Genomic DNA, 25,693 nt, shown 5'->3' with positions numbered 1-25,693 from the left:
ATTAACCATTCCTCACCATTAACTCCAGTGGTCTGTGTTGCATTCCCTGGGACCCAGAGATTTTCAGTAGAAAGAGGGAGGGAAAAAGACTCTCTGAGCACCTCCAGTTAGTGTTGAAGAGTATTTTTCATATAAGAAAAGATTGCAACTTGCTAGACCTGAGAGTGGCCTTGCACTCTCTTTGACACCGTGTTAGTATGACTCAGCTAGGTAGTTACCTTGTCTTGCTTCTTGGCTGGCTGCATTGTCAAACAAGTACATAAAACCAGTGACTGAGAGATGTACCTTACAGCCTGATGCAGAAGCAGCACTGCTTGAAATCCTGGTGATGTGAGGGAGTACCAGGGGAGACATGTTATAAACCTGTCTTACACAGCTAGATCATCATGTTTACCTTTCCTCATATACAGCTTTTTTTTCCTTTCTCCTCTCAGATCTGCCAAGATTTGGGCAGCCAGAGAACTTACCATGCTACTTAAAGAAATACAGTCCTGTTACATGCTGGGCTAGAAACTGTTACCCAGTCCTCGTGTTTTCACATCAAAGATGTTTGGGAGTCAGTTAGCTCATAAACACATTTAGATCAAGAGAGTAATGTGTAGGTTGCTCAGATTTTATGTGGTACAAAGGTTGCAGCAGAGGCCTGATGGTTTTCCTGTTGCAACAAAGACTGGTTCTGCTACTCTTTGTCTTCTTACTTGGTAAGGACTACTGAAAAGAGAGTGTTTTCCCCCTGTTGTTGGCTAATACAGTGAAAGATGAGGCAAGAGAGGTATACATTTATCATCTTGCCCTTTGATGGCATCCATGGAAATTCTGTCAAAATAAGTCCTTTTAACACTGACCACTCTACTGGGCAGTCATTTGCATCATCATCTTGCTTGGTACTTGCATATCTGAAGGTGTTCCATAACTATGTTTTTTACTGCTGCTACCTTCCAGCTTTTGCAAGTTAACTTTGTCATGAGACAGTGGTGCTGAGTTGTGTGTCCCTCAGCTTAGTAGCATTCTCTACTCAGCACTGACCCTTTAGCACCAGGAACTGTGACAGCTCTTGTCTCTCAACATCTTGTCAAGGACATTAATCTTTTTGCAAGGCAAATGAAACCAGTTTTTGCAATAGCAGCAGTCACCCTCCACACCTTCTGGGACAGTTCTGGAAGACAAGTTTGAAACCATTGGCCACTTAAACGTGTAGTTACAGTTTTTGTAACAGTGTTAGGTAAAAGTGTGTGTGGACGCATGCTGAATTTTTGGAAACAATCTCATCCTCAGTTTTCCTTTCAGATGCTTCCCTCATTCACAGATGTTTATTTGAGAGAGCATTTTCACAAGGGCTTCTAAGATTACTGGTCTGGTAGACCCTTAATGAGGAGTGTCCCTTTCAGTATTTCCTGTCAGTGAGGAAAAGCTTTTTCTGTGGTCTGGTGAAGTCTTCTGTCTGTTACCACCATTTCTGGTGTCATTGCCTGGTAATCAAGCTATTTTGGTGCTTACTAACAGTAAGGGATGAGATTTTCCAAGTATTCTACTAGCTGAGAACCAGAACTGCCTATGTCTGGGTCTAACTCAGGCTTTCTTGGTAATGACTGCTATACTGGAGGAGGCTGTGTCCTCCTTGAGACTTGCAGTGGATGTATTTGAATGATGTGCAGAAGCAATCACCTCCAGAAGTCATGTCTAACCTAAATTAGTATGCTCTTTTGTTCTGCATATTCACAGTCAGTGTAATGAATTTCTGTAGTAAGAAAAGCTTGTTCCTGTGGTGCTCACTGTAGGGCAATAGCAGCTGTTGTTGAGGTGATCTGTGATATATGTAGGATTTCAGTCGCTGTGTTTTTCTGCTATAATGTGCCTCTTTACTTTGGGGGCAGAATGCTGGAGAAAACAGCCACATAAAGTGAGATTCCTCATCTGATTGTAAATGTCTAGACATCTTGGTGAGGGGGGAAATGGCTTCTGTGGGATGCAACTTAATCTCTGTTGAAGGCTGGAGAGTTGTGCCACTGAAATGACCATTTCCCCCAACTGACTGTGAAGAGATGTGGTGAATATGCAAGGTCAGCATGTGTGTCAGAACAACCTCTAAATTTGGGCAGATAAATCCCATTTTTAATGGTTCACTGTGTGTGTTAGGACCACTACATGGTTAAAAAGAACAAAAGTGCCTCGTTTAAAGAATGTTTGTACATGGTGTTGAGCAGCAACAATCTATGGGATCTGGCTCTGAACAATGGTTTTGTGAAGGTCAGGCCAGTCTAACACTCCAGATCAGAGGAAGAGCAGTGCTGGTGGGGTTGAGAATTAACAACACTGTTGGAGGTCCAAAGATGGGACATGCTGGAGGTCTTCAAAGGCTACTAACTATATATCATCAGAAAGGAAGGTCCTTGTGGGTATTTACTGCATGAACATCTCTGAAGCATCTAAATGTGCTGGACAGGAGCCCAACTCCACACCGCAGTGCTTTGGCTGGCCACCAAGCAGTACTTTGGGCAACTGAACTTGGCAAACCACAGAAACTAAAGGAAAGTGTATGTTTGTGCTTGCAAGCAGTTTTAGTAAATATGAATTAAGTTGGGTTTTGCTTTGTAATTACCTTACTTAAATAAGAGACAAGTATTAAGAACTGATGGCACTGTTACTTTATTTAAAAGGTAACTGTGTAACATTTTCTGCAACAAAACTGAAGAAAACAATAGGAATGTCACTTGAGCTGTGGTCTAGGAGGACAGCCCAGGGGGACGAGTTTAAGTATTTCTTTATTAAATTTTGGTGATTTATTACATCAAATGTTTAATGTCCTAATGCCCAAGCTGAACTCATTGTCTTTTATGGAGGATTTAAGTATGAGCTGTCTGAGTAACTGTGTCTGTTCATCAGCGCTCATTTTTTCCAAAATGTGTCTCATAAAGCTAGACAAGATGGCACCTAACTGAAGATTCTTGTGATTCTTGGAAACAAATAGCTTGCAAATAAATCAAACAGGATAAGGGCAAGAACTGGTCCTTTGAAGAATCTTTTTAATTTTTTTTTCTTCTGGATTGTCTACAAACTCAGCATCTTTACTAGTATATCTTTGGAATTGTCTCTCTTGAAGTATCATTTCTGAATCTAAAGTAATGCCTCAATCTTACTGTCTTGCCCATCTGATCATGGTGCTAGGTGGAGTTCTTTGCTGCTACTGCATCTGGGAAAGAAGTAGCAGCAAGAATCTGCAGACTGCCTGAAGTGCTGTCGTTGGCTTTCCACATCTTTTCTGCCACGGGCATACTTCTTTTCCAGGTTATCAATTACAGAGTTTGTAAACTGGCTTGAGGAGTTTTGTTGCATGATTACTATCTGGAAGAAAGCTATTTCCCCCTGGCTTTAATGGATTAGCTGTTGCCTTATTGCTCTGATACAGCTTGAACATCTTACTCTTGTGAAAGACTTGGGACATAAGCTGACAGTGACTGTTCCCTTGTGTGATAGCTACTATTGTGGAGAGAGAGCAAAGCTGAAGGCTTGCAGTTTTGGGCAGTGTGAGTGTACTTTCCCCTTTTTTGATGAAGAATGGTTAGAACTTATTTTGACCTGAGGTGGAGTCAGTCTGTGTGAACTCACTTCTGTCTCATATCTGCTCCCCAAATAGCTCACTGCTGCTAGCTTTTTGCTGCATTAACTGTAAGTGTGATGCTGTTATGTGGGAATACTTCATGTATCTACCTGGAGGGTTTCTTTGTGGTTTCAGTCTCCCTCATGAGTTAGTATGCTCCTGTGGTGGATTTGGTCATGTTTGGTTAGCCTGACTGCTCCTTGTGTCAAGAGAGGTGGCTGAACTCCTCTGGGACATTTCTGTTTAACCATTGTCTAGATAAATACTGTGTGGTATGTATCTTAGTCTTACTTGTGGTCCTGGTTTTTTGTGGTTGTTCTTTTTCCCCACATGGCTTCTTCAGTTGTAATGCATTTTAGGAGTGGCAGTTGTTAAGCAGGTCGTTACTCCTGTTCATTGATGATATGGCAGAGACACCTCTAAAGTCAGGAGGCAGCTTTGAGAACTCATATCTGCTGATGTTTGGAGGGTAGATTTGCTTCTTGTGGTCAGAGAGAATGCAGTTGGACTGCCTAGAGGTAGCAAGAAATATGGATTGCTACCTATGGGGGGTTTTGCCCCTACTTTTTTGGATGCTGATTCCATTGACTGTGAAGCCCTTTTATTCCTGAACCTGTTGTGGAGAAGAGCCCCTTGGCACATAATGTAAGATAGACACTTAAATACCACTGTGTAAGCATGGTCTGTTCAGATTGCAGTTGTCAAGCAATTGCAATTGCTACTTCTGTGTTATTTGGACTGAGTACCAATTTCATTGATATAGAAGTATAGATTGCTTATATCCTAGTTTGTGTCCTACCAGGTCACGACCTGGGCCAGAACCATCACTTCTGTATTGTGTTTTCCATATCAAGACCATAGGGATGAGGACAGGACAGGAAGGAGATCATGCTTGAGCATATGACCGAGAGATCAGGATTTTGAGGTGCGTTAAAGCTGAACTGCTTCATCCTTCAGAGAACCAGTGTTCAGAGGGAAGTGTTTCTTTTCTTTTGAGAATGACACTAGAACCTCCTAACTTCTGATTCAGAAATTGGGGAGGGTTAACTCATTAAGAAATGAAATTACTTGGTTGCATCTCTTTAGCAGCATAACAGGGTAGCTAATATTTTACCTTCCAGTTTCAAATAAACAATCCCTTTTAATTTATATAACTCTAGAGTCTGAAAGTTGTAGAGGTTATGAGACTTTTATTGCTTCAGTCTTGTGGGTTTTTTTAACATCTTGCTGTAGTGAACATGAACTAGATATAGCACAATCTTCAGGTATTAAACTAAAGCCTCCATCTAGTTTATGGGTATATCTGAGGCTTTCACAGAATATTCACATAAAACCAGATCTAAGTTTTTTTTCTAGGTTTTTAACCATTTTAAAAGTAAAAGGCTTAAGATTTTTGTTTGGCGTGTGTGGTTTTTGTTCTGTTTTGAATACCAGCTGCCTGTTTATACTGCTTTTCTTTTTTTTCCTAGTGAAAGGGGAAAACCTTCTGTTGGTGTCTGGTATGCTAAATCAAGGCAAAGATTTGTTTAGTTCTTCATTCTTTTTGCAGGTAAAGAAAGCCTTTTTTGCCTTGGTGGCAAATGGTGTGAGAGCAGCTCCACTGTGGGAGAGTAAAAAACAGAGTTTTGTAGGTAAGTAGTTCTAACATTATTGAGGATTATCTGAATTTCCAAGGTGCTTATTGTTGAAAAAGGTGGCCTGGGACTGGCCATCATCTAACATCCTAGAGAGATACTGGCAAAAATGATTTCTTTTTCCTCCTGGTGAAGAGTGAAATGTTGCCAGCTTTCATAGTGTGGCTGTGCTTTGAGAGTCATGCTAAATCTTAAGTCCCGACCTTCTGAAATTTGGTCTCTAATATGTGCACTTCCTGTGTATTTGCCATTAAAGGTAACAGTCACAAAATGGAAATTTGAAAACAGGAACTATAAAGAGAATAATGTAATGTTAAAGTATCCTAATAGGCATGCAATACAAGCCTGTCCCTGCATGTGCTCAGCAAGGTGCACTGAGAAATCTTTAAATACCAGAACTAATGTCGAATGCCACAGGTATGTCCCAAATTGGGAGAAAAACATTAGATCTGTGTATTGCTTTTTTAAAAACTTGGGTCATTAATTGCCCCAACAATAATCTCCCCAATCTAGATCTCTGTTGCATTTAGAAAATAAGGTCTTGTGACCTGGAATGTGGGTTGAGGATTCTTGAAAATGAATGGTAGATACTTAATGAAGCATTTCTTAAAATATTTTCAGTCCAAGGAGGGAGGAGTAGTAGTTTCATGCAATACACCATAGGAGTGCTTTGTGTCTTTCATGTTCTGTCTGTAACTAAGCTCTAATCATGTAAAGCTCACCTCCAGATTAACTGTTCCCTTCCCCATTTCTTAGTTTCTTCAGTTTAGATGTAAGAGTAGTAAACAGTGGAGCAAATGCATCTTGTCAAATTTAGAACTTGAAAGTGCAAAAAAGATTAATATTTTCAGGTAACTAAACTAATCAGTTATATTACATATATATATTACATAGTTTGGTGTTGGTGCTTAAAATATAGATGGCATGGATGTACTATATTTTTTTTAAAAAATCACATTTCAATACAAATGTTGAGGATTAGCATGGAAATGACTGAATAATAATGAATTGATTCTTTAGTAAGTAATATTACAAAATATATATTATACTGTTCCTTCATTCAAGTCTGAGACTCTGCCTGAATTGGCAAGGACATAGTGAGCATGTCTTGCTCAAAAAGCAAATGAAAGTCAAGGATAGTTTTCCAACCTTTAAGGATATTCTAAACCTCCTCTTTTCTTTCCATGCTTTTGGGGGTTGGTGTGGTCTGAATTCCAAGGGGTTTTTGAGTCAGATTGAAAGTAAGGAGAAGCACATAGGCTTTAATTTTGAATATTAATTCAGATGTGTGTTTTTATTCTGAAGGCTGTGTCAATGTGAAAGTGAACAGACAGTTTGGGAATTCTGTTGTTAATTAGTCCAATACAAATAGTATGTTAAATGGATTTAACATTTATTAAATTATATATTGTGAATATAGAGGAAATAGCTGAATGTTCTTTATGTTAAGTGTGTATCTAAGACTTTTTTTATATATCACTTGTTACAGGAATGTTAACAATTACAGATTTCATTAACATACTGCATAGATACTATAAGTCTCCAATGGTAAGTATGATGTTAAACTATAATTTGCCCCTTTGCCATACAGTACAGAGACTGAAATATCAAACTGAAAGATTCATGATGACTGTTATTATTTAAGTCTTTGGAAGTTTAGCCATGTCATGAGTAGGCATGACATAGATCATGTCACTGTTGGGGTTTCTTTTTCAAAGAAAAGATATCTGTGTGGACAAGGTTATAGAACAGTGTCTGGATGCCTGAGTTCAGTTCCCAGCTTCAACCATGAGCATCCTATGAGCTTGGGCAAATAAGGCAGTGTGTCTGCTTCAGTTATAAGCATGTATAAACATGAGGAGTCTCCATAATGAGTCTCATCACTTCTGATGTGTGGTGCTTCCCATAATGACAGACTTTGCTGTGGATGTGAGGTTCCACTTAGTGTGGCACCTAATGAATAATGCATTGGGATGAACCACCTGGTTTAGCATACTTAGTAGAAACTGGATGTGGTATAAGAAGTGTGAGGGACAATACCTGATTAGTGCTCACTGTAGTTATTAGTGTTCATTACAAATCAGATTGTTTCACTACTATACAGAGCTCTATATAAGTGGCAAATCTCAACCAAAAAACATTTGGGGAGGATATTACATGTAAAAGTTAACTGTATTTAAAAATGAAGTATATAGCTGCGTGTGGTTCACACGTTGATATAATCATCTTTGTCTCACAACTATGCTGGAGCTATTCTGAAGGAGTATGTGGAGTTAAGCTGGATGCCAGCTTACAGGAGCTTGGATGCTTTAAAAAATTACTGTTCTTGGAGTGATGGTGCAGAATAAACAAGTTAAACTGGTTGAATGTATGCAAATATTTTAGTTACATGGCTGAATTGCACAATCAGTTGGAGATCTGTTGACTTCAATTAACTGTAATTTAAAATTCCCATTGGCAGTCAGTTGATGAAATTCTCTAGCTTGCATGTTTGTACAAACATTTACATCCCTTTCTTGTTCCTGTCAAATCACAATTCCCCCTCTACCAATTAAAATACATGTACTATGTTTTACTAGCTAAAAAAATCAAAAACAGTTGGATGAAGCAGACATCTGATGTATTTGCCTTCTGAAAGCTCATGTTAATTTTTAAATTTTATACTGTAATTCTTGTCAGATGCCAATAGTGTGGTGCACTGTCCTTTCTCCTTGTTAAAAAATTCTTTTTTTTTTCTCTTTGGGGATTTACAGGAGGTGAGGGGAGAAGCAAATGAGAAATGATTACACACTGATAGCTTCTTTAAAATGGTTTCCACATTGTGATGACCCTCAGCCTCAACACTACTGATTTTTCCAAGTAACTTTACCTAAGGTCTGAGTGTTGTCACTCATTTACATTGTCTGACATCCTATTCCATAGGTTCTGCTTAAAACGGCAGCAGGAAGGAGGAATAGCTGAGGAGTGACAATACTTAACTGATTGGTGCAGTCTTCTCTAAGAAAAATAAATAAATTAATGTCCCATCAGGGGAAGCTGTAGTCTTAATAAGTGAAACTATGCTGAAAATACAATTCTGAAAATATTGTAGTCATTCTTTCTGGATGCATCACAACACACAGTGTGAAGTATGTTGCTATTCATGTACGAGATACTGTCCTCAATTGATTGATGAAGAGCATCCATGTAGTTTCTCCTTATAGTGTGGCCCAAAAACTAGGTTTAGCCTCATGTCATCAGCATCTGAAGTAGTTTCCTGTTCTAATCACTTCAGTAGATCTGAACTGCCTCTTCTGTCAAGTACCCTAAAAGATTAACTTCAATAGGTGTCTTTTATGTGAATGAAAAATGTTATATTTGAGCAGTCCAATTATAGTCTATCAATTTAGCATTCCCTTATATTCTCCTAAGGATGCTGATTCAAGGGAGTAATCTAGGTGTAGTCTCCTTTAGCTCAAAGATTAATGTGTGGTAGGCCTTGTGGAGACCTTGACCTATGAACTCTTCAGGCTCAGCAGTGCTTGCAGAGGTACCTGACAGAGAAGAGCTGTGTAAGGGGTTACAGGCACCTTCAGCCTAGGCTACAGTGAGTGGAATTACAGTTCCAAGTGTCTGGCTTGCAGCTGGGTACCCTTAGAGAAAGGTAGCTTTCACATTTGAAAGATTTCTAGAAAACCATCAGCAAGATGAAGAAGTTGCTGTAGGGAGATTATAAAGCCATTTAGCAAAGTATGTGATGAAACAGCTGCTGAGCACCAGCAGGAAGTTGGTGATGTGATCATGTCTTTTTTTGGTCTTGTTTTCAGCTTCAAAAACTGGACTTTTGAGAGTGGTTAGATGTTATTACTGATCTGATCTGACGATAAGTTGCTATCAACAGGTGCAGACTTGCCACATCCTCCTTCCCCTGTCATTACTTGTGGTTTTTATGAGCCAGTTAAGGAAGCTAAACCAGCAGAAACATAATTTTTTTGTAACTTTTTGTGCCTGTTTGATTCCTGGGACCAGCTGAACACAAGTCAGATAAGCAACACTGCTGGTGCAAAGAAATGCTGAGAGAATCATGGCTAGATGCAGGGTCTGAAAACATTTGAAGGTTGTAACATCAGCAATAGATTAAATTTGAGGCAGAGGGAGAATACATTGTTGGTTCTTCTGATTGAACTGAGCACTAAACCAAGTGCTCTTGCTTTTTAGTAATCAAGTAAAATTAATCTATGTTAGCATTAAGAAGTCAAGTGACCAGGGTAAGCTTTTTTACTGGTGTGGGAGTGTGAAGAATTATCAGAGGGTATACTCTGGCATGTTGCTTTAAGGTGAAATAAATTGCTGAAGAGATGCCTTTGAGTGTAGAAAGATCTAGACTATAAACCTAAGGCAGTAAAAGGTCCTTCTTGTCCTTATAGGTCCAGTATGATACCCTGCATTGAGCAGGGTTGCACCCTTTCTTATTATTGCCAAGAAATGTTGTTTTGTACTGCTCTTGCTCTGCTGGATTGTCTACAATGAAATATAAGGAAATTATTCAGATATTTATAATGGTAATGATGGGTTTAAAATTAATACTTCAAGCTAAATTTCCATCTACCCATTGTAGGTTCAGATTTATGAACTGGAGGAGCACAAGATAGAAACCTGGAGGGGTAAGAATATTTACTGCTTGGTTGATGATTTAATAGGTTCTCATGTTTTCTAGTATAGTGTATTTTTAATTAATCATAGACTTAGCCTGTCACTCCACATACTTTGTAATGGAAGCAGAAATAGTAAAAGCTTCTCTCTTGGCTCCTGCTGCTTATTCTTCTATCTGAAACAGCATGTGGACTAGTGATCTGGGCTATATATACACCACTTGGTCACTAGTGCATTATTAGTACCGTGTCACTCTTTAAGAAAGAAAAAAAAGCTGGAATAAGGGAGCATGTGTGTTCTCGCAGTGACCCCTGGTGGTATTCAGCTTAGTCCTGCTCTGAAAATATATGTCTTTTTAATGTCAGTCTAGAGAACAGTGCATAAGTGTTAGGATTACTAAAGTAATTGTGTGCTCCTGTCTGTCTTCCACTTAATTTTGTATGAATGAATTCATAAATTGCTTTCATAAAAAAAGCTAATGTTTTCGTGTAAAGTGGTAATGGTCTGTTAATTTTTCTGTCCACAGAGCTTTATTTACAAGAGACATTTAAACCTTTAGTGAACATCTCCCCGGATGCAAGGTAGGATTTTGCTGTTCCATCTGCTTAACCTGAAATACACTAACTCCATCTCAGCACTGAATTTAAGACTTCTTTTTATAATAAGAAACAATTTCTATGGTGAACTAGTGTAAAATAACGAAGAAGTGTCTTTTAAGATAATTAAGAAAATATGAGAGCTTCTTTTTTTATTGTGAGTGAGGACTTTTTTGATGATCCAAACAAGCTGCACTTTTGCCTTTTATAAGTGTAACTGTTCTGGTAAATGAACTAGATGTGGGTCAAAATTAATTGCCCCAAAACATGCAAAGAAAGGCAATATGATGACACTTGAAGCTAGTCTGCAGGTCATGTTTGTTTCATGAAAATCAAAAATTTTAGAGAGCCTTTTAGCTGTCTTGTTCTCAGCACTCACAATAATTGAAATGTAAAGTGCTTTTCAAGGCAAGTAACTTTTCTTGACTAAAGGAAAGACAATATCTGTGTGGTTTGTTTTGCTCCACTACAAGGTTGTGTTTCTTAAAATGTAAATGATCTTTTCTTCTTGATGGAAGTTGAAAGAAATAGTTTTTAAAATGTCATTATGCCTTATTTACTAAAGGTAAATTGAAAGAGAACTTTAGTTGACTATTTAAGTCATGAGTTAATCACTGAACTGGAGTTCTGGCAAGTTCTGGTTCTTGCTTCATGTTTGTGGACTAGGATTGTTTATGCCCTGTCAAAGGAAGCTGGTGAAGGGAACTCTGGTGATTACCTCGAAATAAGGATGTGCTGTATCCTGAGTCGAGTTGCCATTAAGTCATGAATAAGTCATTCAATTAAGCCATAAGGAATGTATTTTGAATAGTAGCTGGTTGCAAAGAATATCATTAAGACAACAAAATAATCTAATTGCTTTCAGTCAAAGGTGCAGCAAGAGAAATCTTGCAATAAAGAAGATGCAGTAAGCCATGAAAAAAGGGATACAGCAAGTCACTTTAAGATCTGATCCAGAAATAGACTTGGGTTCTGTGGGAATCAGTGCAGCACTTAGGAGTAGTTAAATGCTTAGTCCAGGAGTGGAATCTACAGTGCAATGATTGGGATCTTGACTCTGTGTGCGTTAAATGGGGCTAGTTCATCCCAGTAATGGACTCAGAACATACAGTGTATTGAGTATGGGAAGAAGCCTACTTTATTACTTGCTAATTTATTGCAATTGCTAATCAGCTGCTTTATCATAGTCTTACTAGGACCAAGGGGAGAAAACAAGTGTCACTTGCTAGAAGAGCAGACTTGCACAGCTTGGAGTGTTGCTAAATCGTAGTCTGCAGTGTGTGGAGGAATGTCTCAGATCTCCTGAGAATAGCTTTTTGCTAATTCCCAATGATAATTCAGTAAAATTATTGGATAATTCTTTTTGGCTTAATTGCATGAATGCACTTACCCATGAAAATGCTCTTCATAGAAAATGTTCTAGGAGTTTGGGATTGAGATGAATTAAGTGCAAGAACTCTGTTTTTCACCATTCACCAGTTCCTTCTGACTGCAGGAATACTGTGAGCACAGCACTCAGTAAAAAAGCACTTTACACTTGTGAAGAAATATTTTGGCTATTCTTTATACCACGAAACAGTCACTTTCCATCACATTTTCTTACTGGTTTTAGATGTCCATGAGCATATCATTGTTGATGTCTTTTACCAGCTGCAAAAGTTAATTTGAAATCCCTTAGCTTCTGTTACCTATGACATTAAAGATAATGCAAATAATTACTCATCACATGAGTTTGTAAATGTGTCTGTGTATACTTGGCATTATTGATTGTCAGCTACAATTAATTAAAAAACTGCTTTTCTCCTCAGCCTTTTTGATGCTGTATATTCGTTGATCAAAAACAAAATCCACAGATTGCCAGTTATAGATCCAGTCAGTGGAAATGCACTTTATATACTTACCCATAAAAGAATCCTCAAGTTCCTCCAGCTTTTTGTAAGTATTTAAAGTCATGCTGTGCTTAACTGATTTTTTTCCCCCAGTAGACTTCTAATGTCATTAAGTAATTTAAGTCTTAGTGCAGAAATTTCATTATAAACTTCCATGTTCATTGTGTCTGTGCATATCTTTTCTTGATATGAAGAGAAATTTAAAGCTTGATGTAGGAGCTGTATGTTTCCTTTATTTAGTCCTTTAAAGAGACCCGAACATCAAGGACTTGTCTCTTGGAGTAATTTGTTGTCCTTTCTAGAACATCTCCTCAGCTTCAGAAGCTTGTTTACATGGAAAGACAAATGAATTGTCTCCCAGAGATGCAATTGTCATTACTCTCTGTAGTAATTTAGTCACAGGAATGAACAGGAGGCCAAACAAAGCAGCAGAATAAACATTAATGTTCTCCTGTCTTCAGTTTAGTGGGAATGACAGCTTAGATTCTAAAGCTTATAGTGATGGGTTACTAAAAAAAAAAAAAAAAAAAAAAAAGCAAAAACCTTAGTTACGTAGTCTTAATTTATGGCTGCTTTGAACAGGAGTGATGCTGCTAGGTCAGAGCTTGTTTGGGCTTTACATGAATGTGGTAGCAGGTTACTGCAGTGCTCTATAACCAGCATTTGGAGTCTGCAGATGGAGGAGTGACAACTGCACTGTGAATACATTCCTTCTGATCTTCCTAGATGTCAGAGATGCCAAAGCCTGCCTTTATGAAGAAGAATCTGGATGAACTTGGAATAGGAACTTATCACAACATTGCCTTCATACATCCAGACACTCCTATCATTAAAGCCTTGAATATATTTGTAGAGAGAAGGATATCGGCATTACCTGTTGTGGATGAGTCAGGTGTGTGGTGGCTCTTCTGCCTACAAAAGTGTGGTGAGATAAATGATGCTGAACCCTGGATTGATGTTGAGGTGGGGGGAGAAGACAATAAAAAACATAAAAAAGGGAAGGGAAAAAAAGAGAGTATAAAGAAGTACTTCTGCGAGATGTAGGTTGATAGGTGTAGAACTTTGTTGGTTATGTGGTTTGGGTTTTTCTTCAGTCTTTCCTTCTTGACCTGTCTTCTCTTTCCGTGTAATTGTAAGATAACAAAAGCAGGAAGCAAGAAAACTGACTTTATATTTTAAGCACTTTATTAACTTTTGGTTTTTCTTTTTTCTTTTCCTTTTTAGGAAAAGTTGTAGATATTTATTCCAAATTTGATGTAATAGTAAGTATATATCTTAAATTCTGTATTTTATATGCAGTTACCATTTGCAAATTAATTTGTTAATATGACAATTTTGGTTGTTTTGTTCCTTAGGCTTTAGTTAACAAGCTGAATGGAAGAGATTCAATTCACCCTTCGCAGCATTTTTTTTATTGCTACTTTTTATTTAAGTCATCCTTAGTAATACTATTTGCACACAGGCATCTACTGCTCTGCATGTCACCCAAAATTAGATTTGGATGTACCTTTACAAAAAGAGGGCACAATCCAGAGGAGGGAGTCAAAGCTGGTGAAAGGGCTGGAAGGAATGTCCTCTGAGGAATAGCTAAGTACTCTGTGTCTGTCTGGTATGGATAAAAGGAGACCGAGGGTTGACCTCATTGATCTCTGCAGCTTCCTGAGGAGAGGAAGTGGAGAGGGAGGTGCTGATCTCTTTTCCCTGGTAGGAAATGTGGGACTGACATTTCCCAGACAGGACATGTGGGAATGATTCAAAGCTGCATCTGGAGGGGTTTAGACTGGACATCAGGAAACATTTCTTTACCGAGAGGGTGGTCAGACACTAGAACAGGCTTCCTCGAGAGGTGATCCATGCCCCAAGCCTGTCAGTGTGTAAGAGGCATTTGAACAATGCCTGTAATAATATGCTTGCTCTGGATCCTCCCTGAAGTGCTCAGGAAGTAGGACTGGATGATCATCATAAGTCCCTTACAACTGAACTGTTCTGTTCTTTTTATGTTTGTTTCTATTTTTGAGCTAGGATTTTCTTTTTCCAGCTGCTGCCATTCCACAGCCTGTTTTCAAAGAGAATGCAGATTTCTCCACACAGTCCGAGTGCTTTGCATGACTTGACCTTCTCAGTGATCTAAAAACTACTTGGCCCATTCTTTTGTGTGAGTCTCTGACTCACATCTGTATTCCTTCTGGTTCAGATCTAATCCAGGACACTGTTTCTGGTTTTCCCTCAGGAGTGCAGTAGCATAGTCAGATTCATGCCATTATTTGCCAACCTCGGAGAGCAAGGGCTCTTCTATTCCCATGGATTTCAGAAACTTGAAAGCATATATTTGTTTTCTCTTATCCCTGTCCCCTCCCAGCTGCATGCACCTGCCTTAGAATTAGAGCATCTGATAGCTGTGTTATTTTCTAGAGATGTCAGTGCTCAGATTGTTTATTCTGCCAACCAGCTGTGCTAATGAAGAATCCAGATGTCTGAAATGCTGCATAGAATTGCCTCAGTAATACGGGGAATATAATACCAAATGGAAATACTTTAAGCTTATGAGTATCTCTTGCTGCAAACAGTGCTCTTAATACCAAAAATTTTGTGATGTCACTGCTCTTGCTTGTCATTTCTAGGCATTTATCTTTGTTCTTTGGGATTCTCTGCTGTATAAGATCCTGTTCTACTATAAGAGCTGGTCAGGGAATAGGCAGTAGCTGTAGCAAGAGTGATCTGACATGTCAAAGCAAATGAAATTTCACAGTTGATGGGTTCAGTGCTTCAATTTATTTCATGACTGTACTAGACTTTGAGGTAGGACATGTTTCCTTTATTTCCCATTCTTTTTCAGAAAGACACCAGAAGAAAGAGGGTTCCTTATGTTTTTCATGTCTTTTCTCATTTTCAGTGATGAGGCGAAAAATAAAAGGATTTTTAGAGATATTGGACCATTTATTTGGAAAAGATATGTATTGGAATCAGGAAAAAACACCCACACCACAGAGGCTTTAGGATATAATTGTTTTCTGCCAGCTAGTAACATGGAAAAGAATTAGGGGATCTATTGATTATTTCGGATTTTCCTCATGTACACTAGTTTTCTTACTGAAACAGGGAGGAAAAAGATTCTGTTCTTAAAAGACAGTCACCTCTGTGGCTTCCAGGTTTTCATCAATCTGCTTCAGCCTGATCTTCAGCTTTTAAAGAAGAAAACAAAAATGTAATCTGAAGTTTATAATCTGATCATACAATAAACATGGAATTTGCAAGATTCAACTGGTGATCTTTGACTTCTGACCATGTGGCTAATATGCTTATTTAAATCAGTGGTTTAAGCTATGCCTGTATGGCTAAGTTGATAGATTTCTTTCATTTTAATAGAGTTCTGAATTCGTTTTCAGGTTCTTGATTTGAGAAACCTGGGAATGAAGCATAGAAATGGCTTTATATTGAACTCATTATTGTCTGTGGGGGTGACTTCAGGTTGCAGAGACCTTTTATGTCCTCCCAATGTCCTTTATTAGAAATTAGTAAAAACTGCTTTTATCTTCATGATCATCTCCGTCCTGTCTTTTCACACGCAGTGTAATTCAATCAAAAAACTTGACCTATCACAGTATATCCTAGCCAAAAACTAATTTAATTTTATTGCTTGGTCCAGTGCTTTCATTTTAAAGGTCTGACTTTGTTCTTCCTTCAGTGCCTCCAGTATGCAAAATCAGTAGGCCAAGGTGTGCCAGTGCTACCAAAATAGCAGTCTGGTCTCACCTACACAGAAAGCTTTTGCAGGTCTGGACAGAGTCCTCCTACTGCAGGCATGGTCCTGTTCTAAAAATGAAGTTGAGAATGTCAGCTTTGCAATTCTTTTAATCTCTTTGCTTTTAGTGCTGGTGATGGGTTTTCATTTATATTATTCTTATAGTACTTATTAAAATACACCCAAATTGTCATGGAATGACAGTGCCAGCTGAGTCCAGGAGAGGGAGTTTGAGCCCACAAATCAGTGAGGTGAAGAAAACCTTTAATTTGCTCTCGACTTAGATCTGTCACTAATATCTACTGCACGGGTGGTGGTCAGAGCAGTTGGTGTCCTGCCTATCCTATGAAAAACAAACAAAGCAAAAATGGTTTATTCAGTATAGTCTAAAATCTGAAGAATTTTGCCTTTACATTTTCTATGCATGGCAAAATCAGGATGAGTGACACCAAGCCAAAGATCAGATAGCAGAGTAAGAAGGCTTTCATTGGCCTAATGGGTATCACCAGTTTTATCAATTAACCTAATCTGTCATATGGTGTTTAGCAGAATTGAGTGTTTGACTGTTCCCAGAAACTGAAGCTGAAGAGCATCTGCTTTGTTTAATATGTGACTTGGAATAGACTCAATTTAGACCACAAATGTGTATCTACTTGATGCCAAAATATTTACTTTATTGAGTATGTTATTACAAAGTACTGAGATGTCTGATGTGCCTTGGATTTGTATTTTTTTTTCCAGAATCTTGCTGCTGAAAAAACATATAATAACCTAGATATCACGGTGACACAAGCCCTGCAGCACCGCTCTCAATATTTTGAAGGTGTTGTAAAGTGTAGTATGCTGGAAACACTGGAGACCATTGTGGATAGAATAGTGAAAGCTGAGGTGAGTCTCTTCACTAGAAGTTAAAAGTTGTATTACCAAACCATTAAATCATAAAAATGTAGCCTTTCTGAGTTGTCTGGGTAATTTGGTGAAAGTAGTTTTTAACAGCTACGTGTGTTAGGTGTCAGTTTGCTCTACAGACTTAGATGATAGATACTGATAGGGATGTGCATAAAATTTGACATATGTCTGTAATAATATTCAGTTACCTGCATTTCTGGTTTATGACATTAATTGAACTGAATGCAAAACTTTTTTGAAAGAAACAACTTTCTTCCAAGCTTGCTGTTAGTTTTGCAGCAAATAATTCTTAAAACCCAAATATGTAGCTCTGTTCAGGAAATTTATTGGGTGCAATTAGTTCATGCATACAGAATCCTGCACTGCTCTTGTATAACAGGGCTGGAAAATAAATACTCGTATAGAAGCCTTCACTAACTGCTCTTGTAAACTACTTATCTGTGTGCTATCCATTCTTTTGGTGCTCTTTATCTTGTTTGTTATCTTGTTTTCATACATGGAAGTGAATGAGTATGTAGGTCTTCCCCCCCTGTTATGTTTCTCTGCAGAAGAAAATCAGTGTTGCTAGTTTCAGTTGTCTCTCAGGTGTGATCAGCTCCATCTGGATGCTTTAACTTCAATTACAAGATTTATTTATTTTTGCGTATTCAGGGCTGTAACTAGACATTATAATTGATAGAGTAAAAGCTTCTACTTTAACAACCCCTTAGAGCCTCCATTAGGCAATTTTTACTTGTAACTTTCTGTATTTGCTTGAGATTCCTCCTATAATTGACTAATTTTAGCATTGCTGATATACAGATTTCAAATTTGGGTTATTTTGTTACTGCCTTAAGAAGCTTTAGACATTTGGGTTTTAATAACAACTCCTGTCCTTTTGTTCGGTCTAAACACAGTAAGATAATATGTAAAAATATAGTCAAAACTACAAGCTATTTTTAGCTGCCAGACAAGTGCTTGATCTTACTAGAAATTAAACAAATGAAACAATTACATTGTTCATTTGTCTTGAATTCATTACACCGAAAGAGGAATAAAAATGTTAAATATGTGCTTTTACAAAAAGTAATAAACTTATCTAACATATCACCAACATTGTTTCATCAAAAAGCAAACAGTATTTTCTCCAACTTAATGGTGAAGAGAGAGAATTCACTTGGGTAAAGGTAAACGTAGTAGGCTCTCAACTTTGGACAAACACTTTTATTTTAAGGATCTTTTACTTACAAGTTGGTTCAGCTGTGATGTTTAGGTTATATGACCCTGTGCCACTTGCTGTAGGCTCTGGTGCCAGGACTGACCTTGGGGCACTCTCCTGGTTCTGCAGTGCCCTTTTGCTGCTGTGGTCTGCTCTGGCTGATAAGCCTCAGGGTATAGGAGTATGCACGTACTTTGCCTGCAGTTAGGACAAAAGTTTTGTAGTATAAAATGTTCCATAAAGGAGGTTTGTAAGGATAAGATTGTTACTTGAAAGTAGAGCTTTACTGTTGATAAGTCTTTCTTCCAAGTTGTGTCCTTGTGTTTATTAACTCTACAGTGAGTTTGCACAGATAAGTTGAATCTTTTTTCCTGTCTTAAGCAATCTGTTGAAAACAAATTGTTTTAAAACCAATCTGGCACTCCGTTTCCATTGTGTAGCCCTGTGAGAAAAATTAAGTTAAAACCAACTTGGACATGTCAAGGTACAACAGATTTTAGTGCTGTGCCTTGCTCTGATGAGAAAGTATTTTTCAGAAGGAAACCTCATTTTATCTCAGTGTATCTTATTTTTTGAGATCACAAGCTGAGTTGGGCCAAGGGTGTAATTTAGGGAGAAGTGTTTGATGTGAGTGCCACTTTTTGAGCGAAGAAGTGTTTTAAAGACCCTGATCTTGACTGACCTGTCACTTGGAATCTGATTTTGTTGCCATGTCAGCTAGCTCTGTGCTTTTTAAATGTGCACTAGTTTTCCTTTATCTAGGGCAAGCATGTTTGTATTGCCATGAGAGAATTGGTATTGCTAACATTTTGAACCATTCTGGGTTGGTTTTATTTTTCTGTATTACTGTATTACTTGAAATGATTTTGTTTGGTTTTCTTTGCTTTTCTCTTACTTTAAATCAGGTAAATATATCCCAAAATCTTTTCCCAGGTTCATCGTTTGGTGGTAGTGAATGAAGCCGATAGCATTGTGGGTATCATCTCCCTTTCTGACATTCTACAAGCTTTGGTACTCACACCTGCAGGTATGGATCTGCCCTCTGACCCCTGCCATAAGGCATTGCTAGTGTGTACATCCCGTTGGGTTTATTTATTTGACAAAGACAAACATTTGATTTTTCACTTTTGTAACTGTTGCATCATAGTTCTTGAATACATTAATCATTTCTTTTCAGGGAAAAACTGTCAAAATATTAACTGTCAGTCTCCTGGTCACTGAGGAAGGCATGCAGAAGCTTGATAAAATAAAAGGTCACAATTTTTTAATGGGATGAAGTTGAATATGTGTTAGGAAGAAATTCTTGATTGTGTGAGGGTGGTGAGGCACTGCCACAGGTTGTCCAAAGAAGCTGTGGATGTGCCATCCTTGGAGGTGTTCAAAGCCAGGTTGGATGGACCTCTGAGCAAACTTTTCTAGTGGAAGGTATCCCTGTCCACAGCAGGGGGCTTGGAACTGGGTGATCTTTAAGGTCCCTTCCAACCCAGGGCATTCTATGATTCCATGATACAGGCAATATCTACAACAGTGTGCCTTCCCCACCTTCCTGAGCTTCTGTACCCTGGCCAAGTGCTCCTTGTGTGGATGCAGCTGTGCTTTCCATGAGCTCTGCAAAACTACCTCCTCAGGGCCCTTCAGTTGTTTGGCTGTACTGGGGCTTTTGGTTGGCACAACTTATGTCAGAGATACAGGTTTATTTCTGCTACTTTTATCTTGGTTATGGGGGGCTGGTTTGATTGGGTTTTGTTTGGTTTATGTTTTGCCTTAATTCCTAACCTGCTTCAGATTCTTAACTGTAACTTCGCTTTGACCGTACAAATGACTTCAGTGTCACAAGATCTAAAGCAAAGCCCTCTTTTGGCTTTGTAAGGAAGAAAAAGATGTCTTGAGGATTACTATTTTGCCTCAAAAAAAAAAAAAAATCAGGCTAAACAAATGGAGCTGGATATGTCCTTCAAATAAGAAAGCCTAAATGTAACCTTAACTGGGATCTCTCACCTGCCCCTGATAGATAACATAATAATGTATTTTTCCTCTGTAGATTTAAAAAGAAGTTAATGTACCTTGTTTAAATAGTATCATTTCTTCTCTGAGAAGAAGTAATCAGTGATGCTGCTGGATATATTGTGTCAGTGCATCAGCTTTCTTTTAATGACCTGGAAGAGCAAGTAACTCAGCTCTCCGTGAAAGGTATGGATGAGGATGAGAACTCAGCCCAAAGGCCTGGGTCAAATGGAATCATGGCCCAGAGAGAGAATGGAGGAGTGTCTGTCCCTCCAAGAGGGAGATTTAAAGACAGGCAGCCAGTGCCTCTCCATCCAGAGGAAGGAATTTCCTCCATGACTGGAGGGTAGAAGGATCTAAGAGTATAACTTATGGAGCAAAGTTTAGACAGAAAAGATGCATCTGGATAGTGACAAACCAAGAGCTTTGTTATGCTAAAATTACATGGATACCTAAATTGCAACTCTGAACTGATAAAGTGCTCTGTAATTAACAGAAAAGGGCAGTTCCTGCTCCCACACTTTGGGCCCTGTGCTGCTGGCGTTCAGCATGTAGCAGCACCGTGTTCTGTGAGCTGCTGTAACTCATTGATCTAACAGGAAACTGAGCCAGCAAAAAAGCTGCAGTTTTTTCAGCTTGGCACACTGAACTGGCTCACAGAACAGTCTAGTACTGAGGACACGGGTTAGAGCAACAGAGAGGGCAGGATTACGCCACTGGAAGAGATGAGGTGAGCGAAGGGGTTTGTTGGGAGCAGTTAGGAACTAGACTGGATTTCCACAGGCAACTGCCCAATTTTTGTCTCATGAAGGGAGGATGTCTGCAATGTAAATCTAGTTGGAGAGTTTGGGGTGTGATTTGGCTCTTAAAGTAAGAACACCAGATAAATCATGCCCTAAAAGTGTCCATTTCTCTTCACAGACTAGAAGGGAAAATTTATTGACTGGCAGGAGTTAAGGCCAGCCTATGATAGGGAAAAAAATTACCAGTTGAGATGTGAAAACTGGATGTATTTAATGAATCTTTCCATGTTTGATTATACACTACAAGCAGCAACTCCAGGTTGCTGGCAAGGGATTCTTGCCCTCTAGAGTTGGATGCTGAAGCCAAGCTCACCGTAGGGTTCAGTCGTTGCCCAGCATGTTGGCTGGTTTGAGTACCTGGAGAAGAGAAGGTTGCAGCTGAACAGGTCTCTTGGATCCCTGCTGTAAGCAAAATCTGCCTCCAAGCCAGGAAAAATGGTCCATCAACACACTGTACTTAAACTGAATTGTTATATAGTTTGTGCTCAAGCAGGACGTCGTACTTTTTGAGGCTCTGATGATGATTAAACTTGGTTCTAAGCTGAGGGACAGGTTTGGGCTGTGGCTTTTTGGTTGGGATTTTTGAAATTAATTTTTTTGTGCTGCAGAGAATCTTCAAAGGCACTTGGAATAACTTCCAAGGAGAGTTACTTAGACTTTCCAAGCAGTGATAGTCCCCAGGCCTTCCTCGCTCTGTTTCACGTTGGCATTTAACAGTCCACAGTACATTCTTTATTAAAGCTATTTCCAGTACTAAGGTTCTGGTAGCACGGTGAGAGACAGTTCCAGCATTTGGAATGAGCATTGCTTTTCCAGAAGCCCAGTGCTGTGTGCCTAAGGAAATCACACCTGCTTTCCTTTTCTGTTCACAGGTGCCAAACAAAAGGAGAATGAGAGCGAATGACTGCTGTGAATGTACACATGTTTGTAGGAGAACTTGAACAAAGTTTCTGGGTCAAGTTTGTCTCAAGAGCAGTGACTGCAATAGAACAGAGCAGGATGGTTGAGAATGTGTATTGGGACTTAGTGATGGATGATGAGTCTCTTCCCCCCAGTGATGTCGCAAAAAAAGCAGCATGACAAAAGCTTATGTTAAAATGTAGGCTCGTATTTCAAAATGTCTTCAAAACATTTGCTGGAAGACTTCACATGATGTCCTTCATTAAAATGCACTGTATTCTGAAACTTTTTCATTTTGTATTTGATAGAAGTCACTGGTCAGCAATGGATATATGTGACATAAGGCAAGTGTATGGCATATTCATATCATAGTGCCTTATGTCAAAATACAGCAATATGTCATCACTGTTGCCCATCACTGTCAAAGGAAGTGTTGTGCTAAACGAGACACTGTATTTGAATGTGAAAGTCTTTAAACCTAAAACCAAATCAGTTTCAGTTCTCATTAGATTTGTCATAAAAGCTGTAATTTGGGTATCGGTAGACTTCTTTAAAACTTCAATGACAGTTTTGTGTTCAATGTTGCATTCTGAACTGAAATGTAAAACAAGACTGATTTTAAAAACAGCTTTATTTATTTTTACTTTCATGACAATTTTTTACACATCTTTGGTGGATAGCTAAAATTTCACCATATCCATTAATAAACTGTTGATTGTTATACAAACAAGTGGGAGATTCTCTCATTATTTAAAACTTTGGAGTTGCAGAAGCTGTGGCCTGTTGATCAGTCCGTGTTACTTGAGCTGAAGATTTCAGAAGCATGGATCAGAAGTGCTCTGTACTGTCATGCACAGGCACCACGGAGGAAATGAGGTGCCAGAGGACAATATTTTCATCTGTATCAAAGTGTAAAATGATGTTTGTACAACAGAAACCCCAAACTTTTTATTGTATATGATTTGTACAGAAGTGGAGGAGTGAGGAAAGCTGTGGGGTATTTGCTAATGTAAATGTACTGTAAAGTTTGAAGATGAGACTTTTATAATTGTAGATTCTTGTAGATGGAAGAAATTAAACCCTACAACATCAGTTTGGTTTTAGCAGTTCGTGCCAAGTTCTTTCGCATGTATAAATAACTGTACATGCATTGTGATTAGTGCAAACTAATAGAGCAACTCTAATTTTCCTTCAACTTTTAAGGTGGAATAATGTAGGCAGGACTTCTTACTGTGTTTCCAGCCTGAATACTGCACTGGAATAATGCACTAAATGGATCCATTATTTTTCCATTTATAAACATTGAGGTTTTCAGTTTGCTTCTAAAATGTGCTGGTTTTAATAGCAATGAAAAACTCTTTCTTCATAACTTTTCCCCTTTCTGTAAGAATTTAAATTTTGACCTAAATGTGTGAAAACTTTCTTCTTCCAGGTACCTTTCATGTCTAAAAATATCCCTGTAGTACACAATGGAAACTGTTCTCTTAGGCTTTATCTCACTTTCTTACCCTGTGAAAAACATTCTTGAGTCTTCTCCAGCGCTTTTCTGACTGGGTAAATATTGACTCTGTTCCTTGCAATTCCACATGGTATTGAATTGGAATAGCTGCTTTGGCCTAACAGCAGCAACCTCGGGGTCTGGTGCTGATTTCTGCCATCAGAGATGACATCAGCACAGCTCTGATTATCTTTGTGTGGGAGATGGAGTGATTGAAACTAAAAATAGTGGCTCTCATTCTTCATGGAGTGTGTGGAGGGGATAATTTGTGGGAGATAATTCTCATTAAGGAGAAGTGGGCTGCAGTGTCACCTGCAAATGCCACCCAAGCCACATAGATGCAGCTTTATGAAAAAGCCAGGATCCTGCTCCAGCACAGGCACTGCAGCCTCCTCTGGAAGAGGGGAGGGCAGGGAGTTACCTACATGCATGGTGAGATCTCTCTATCGCTCATTTACATGAGCATATTCTTCAGTCCTATATTCAAGCTATTTTTGAAGATAAGGGTTGAACCACTGACACGTACTTTTTTCTTTTTTTTTTTTTTTTAACATATTTTGTAGCACAAAGTCTTCTGGCTCTGTTCCACGCAGACAGCTTTGGGCTTGTCTGCATATAGCAGCATGCAGAAAGCCAGAATGAATTTGCAGTTTTCAGACAACCATGTACAGACTTACTATTTTAATGTTATTACAAGTACTGATGACATGTTGTGGACATGGGAGTAGCAAAATCATGGACAGCAGCTGCCTCAGTGATACAAAACTGTGCTTAGAGAATTTCCACCCTTACTTTCTGGAATTCAGTTCTGAACTCTGCGTTTGTGAGCAGCAGAATTGCAGGGTGACCCCACGGGCACGAATAAACAGTAATGCCATCCGAAAGGCACTCGGCTCCTACTGGCATAAGTGCCAGTGTGATTGCAGTAAACAAAGCTAAAGTAATGGTGTCATTTTTAATACAGATGAGTTTTGTACAGAGCTAGAAAAATGCCTGTTCCAGCATAAGGGAGGGACAGAGTAAGTAAATGAGGGTGGAGAAAGAAGGGGTGACTCAGCAGCACTGCTGCGTGTTCCAGATTAAAGCCACAGTGCAACAAAAGCTTCAGTCTAGGACTCTTCACGTGGCTCAGGAGAGGCCCCAGCCATGGAAAAGAAAGAATAAAATGTCACTGAACTCCAGTTCTTGTGCGTATTTCCCTCTGGACAGGCAGCAAGTAGTGCCTATAGATCTGAGCCCACAGCAACCGTTCCAGGTGCTCTTTCTTTCTACAGACAGGACCATGCTGCAAACAGAGGTTGACAGTAAACATCCCTGGTGATTCCTGAAAGCCTGATCAATAGGGCAGATGAAGAAATGAATGCTATTTTAATCAGTAGGACTGTAAAATGTGATTAATTTCTGTGTTTCCCTTGTGCGTTTCCTTGCCCAGCAAGAGATGTCTGTGAAAGGGCTCCTTGGTCTCAGAAGGGCTTTTACCTACTCTGAATATTTTTAGCTATTTGGGTGTAAGAAAATGCTTCTTAGTATATTGAATTCAGCCATAAATATTTTTCAGTATCTAGAGATGCTCTGCACTGAGGAAAAATCACCCTTTGCTGGCATTGAGCACCTGCCTGCTGAAAACATTTTCCTGTTTTACTTCTGGAATCCCTTTAAAGTCTGAGATGTTTAAGCCCCCACAGACAGTATTTGCTGTTTACTACAAACTGAAATCCAATTGTTGTGTATCTGAGGCCTATTCATCTTCTTTTACTAAGGAATACTGTTCTGCTGGGAATGTTGGGGTAACACAGAAAGAACCAGCCTTGCTTTCTGAGGCCTGAGCTCTTGTCCTCACGGCAGAAAGGAGGAATCTGACTGAAGCAGTTCCAAGACTACACATTGGGAACACTCCTTGCCATCTTCTGAGGCAGCGCAGGGTAAGTTGGAATCTTTCAGTTTTGGTCCAGCTAGAAGTGAAACCACGCGTGCCTAATCCTGCCTCACAGCAGGCTCTGTAACTGCTTGCACTGAGCTCTCAAGCCAGTTTTAGAAGTAACCAGTTTACTTCTAAAGTTTCTATGAACTTTCACCCATATTGAACATGTATTAAGGGTAATTTCCAGAGGAAAATGCCATTCTGAACAATGTAATACTAGCCTTGTACCCACAGAATGCATTTATGCAAAAAGAATGTTCTGCAGACACTGCTCTTTGCTCTTCACTCCAGGTCTTCATTTAAATGTGGTTTTGAAAGTCACTTTCTTAGTCCCCATTTGTTTTCTGGTGGTTGCAGTCAGACCTGTTT

General features: G+C 38.9%; 1 protein-coding gene across 2 annotated transcripts in view; it reads left to right on the top strand.

The window, feature by feature from the left end:
* The window catches only part of PRKAG2 (protein kinase, AMP-activated, gamma 2 non-catalytic subunit), a 33,875-nt gene extending 10,878 nt beyond the window's left edge, over positions 1-22,997 (top strand). For both annotated transcript variants that reach the window (XM_009080872.1, XM_009080871.1), the window contains 10 exons: positions 5,148-5,229; positions 6,722-6,780; positions 9,830-9,875; positions 10,391-10,445; positions 12,269-12,395; positions 13,076-13,241; positions 13,574-13,611; positions 16,833-16,979; positions 19,132-19,225; positions 21,878-22,997. In XM_009080872.1, coding sequence (XP_009079120.1) covers positions 5,148-5,229; positions 6,722-6,780; positions 9,830-9,875; positions 10,391-10,445; positions 12,269-12,395; positions 13,076-13,241; positions 13,574-13,611; positions 16,833-16,979; positions 19,132-19,225; positions 21,878-21,909 — 846 coding nt within the window. In that variant the 3' untranslated portion in view covers positions 21,910-22,997. The remainder of the gene's footprint in view (positions 1-5,147; positions 5,230-6,721; positions 6,781-9,829; positions 9,876-10,390; positions 10,446-12,268; positions 12,396-13,075; positions 13,242-13,573; positions 13,612-16,832; positions 16,980-19,131; positions 19,226-21,877) is intronic.
* Positions 22,998-25,693: the final 2,696 nt, after the last annotated feature.

This window comes from Acanthisitta chloris, unplaced genomic scaffold, assembly GCF_000695815.1.
Source record: "Acanthisitta chloris isolate BGI_N310 unplaced genomic scaffold, ASM69581v1 scaffold30368, whole genome shotgun sequence".
Classification (NCBI taxonomy): domain Eukaryota; kingdom Metazoa; phylum Chordata; class Aves; order Passeriformes; family Acanthisittidae; genus Acanthisitta; species Acanthisitta chloris.
Note: the sequence above shows the minus strand (reverse complement) of the source record. Positions and strands in the feature narration are given on the sequence as shown.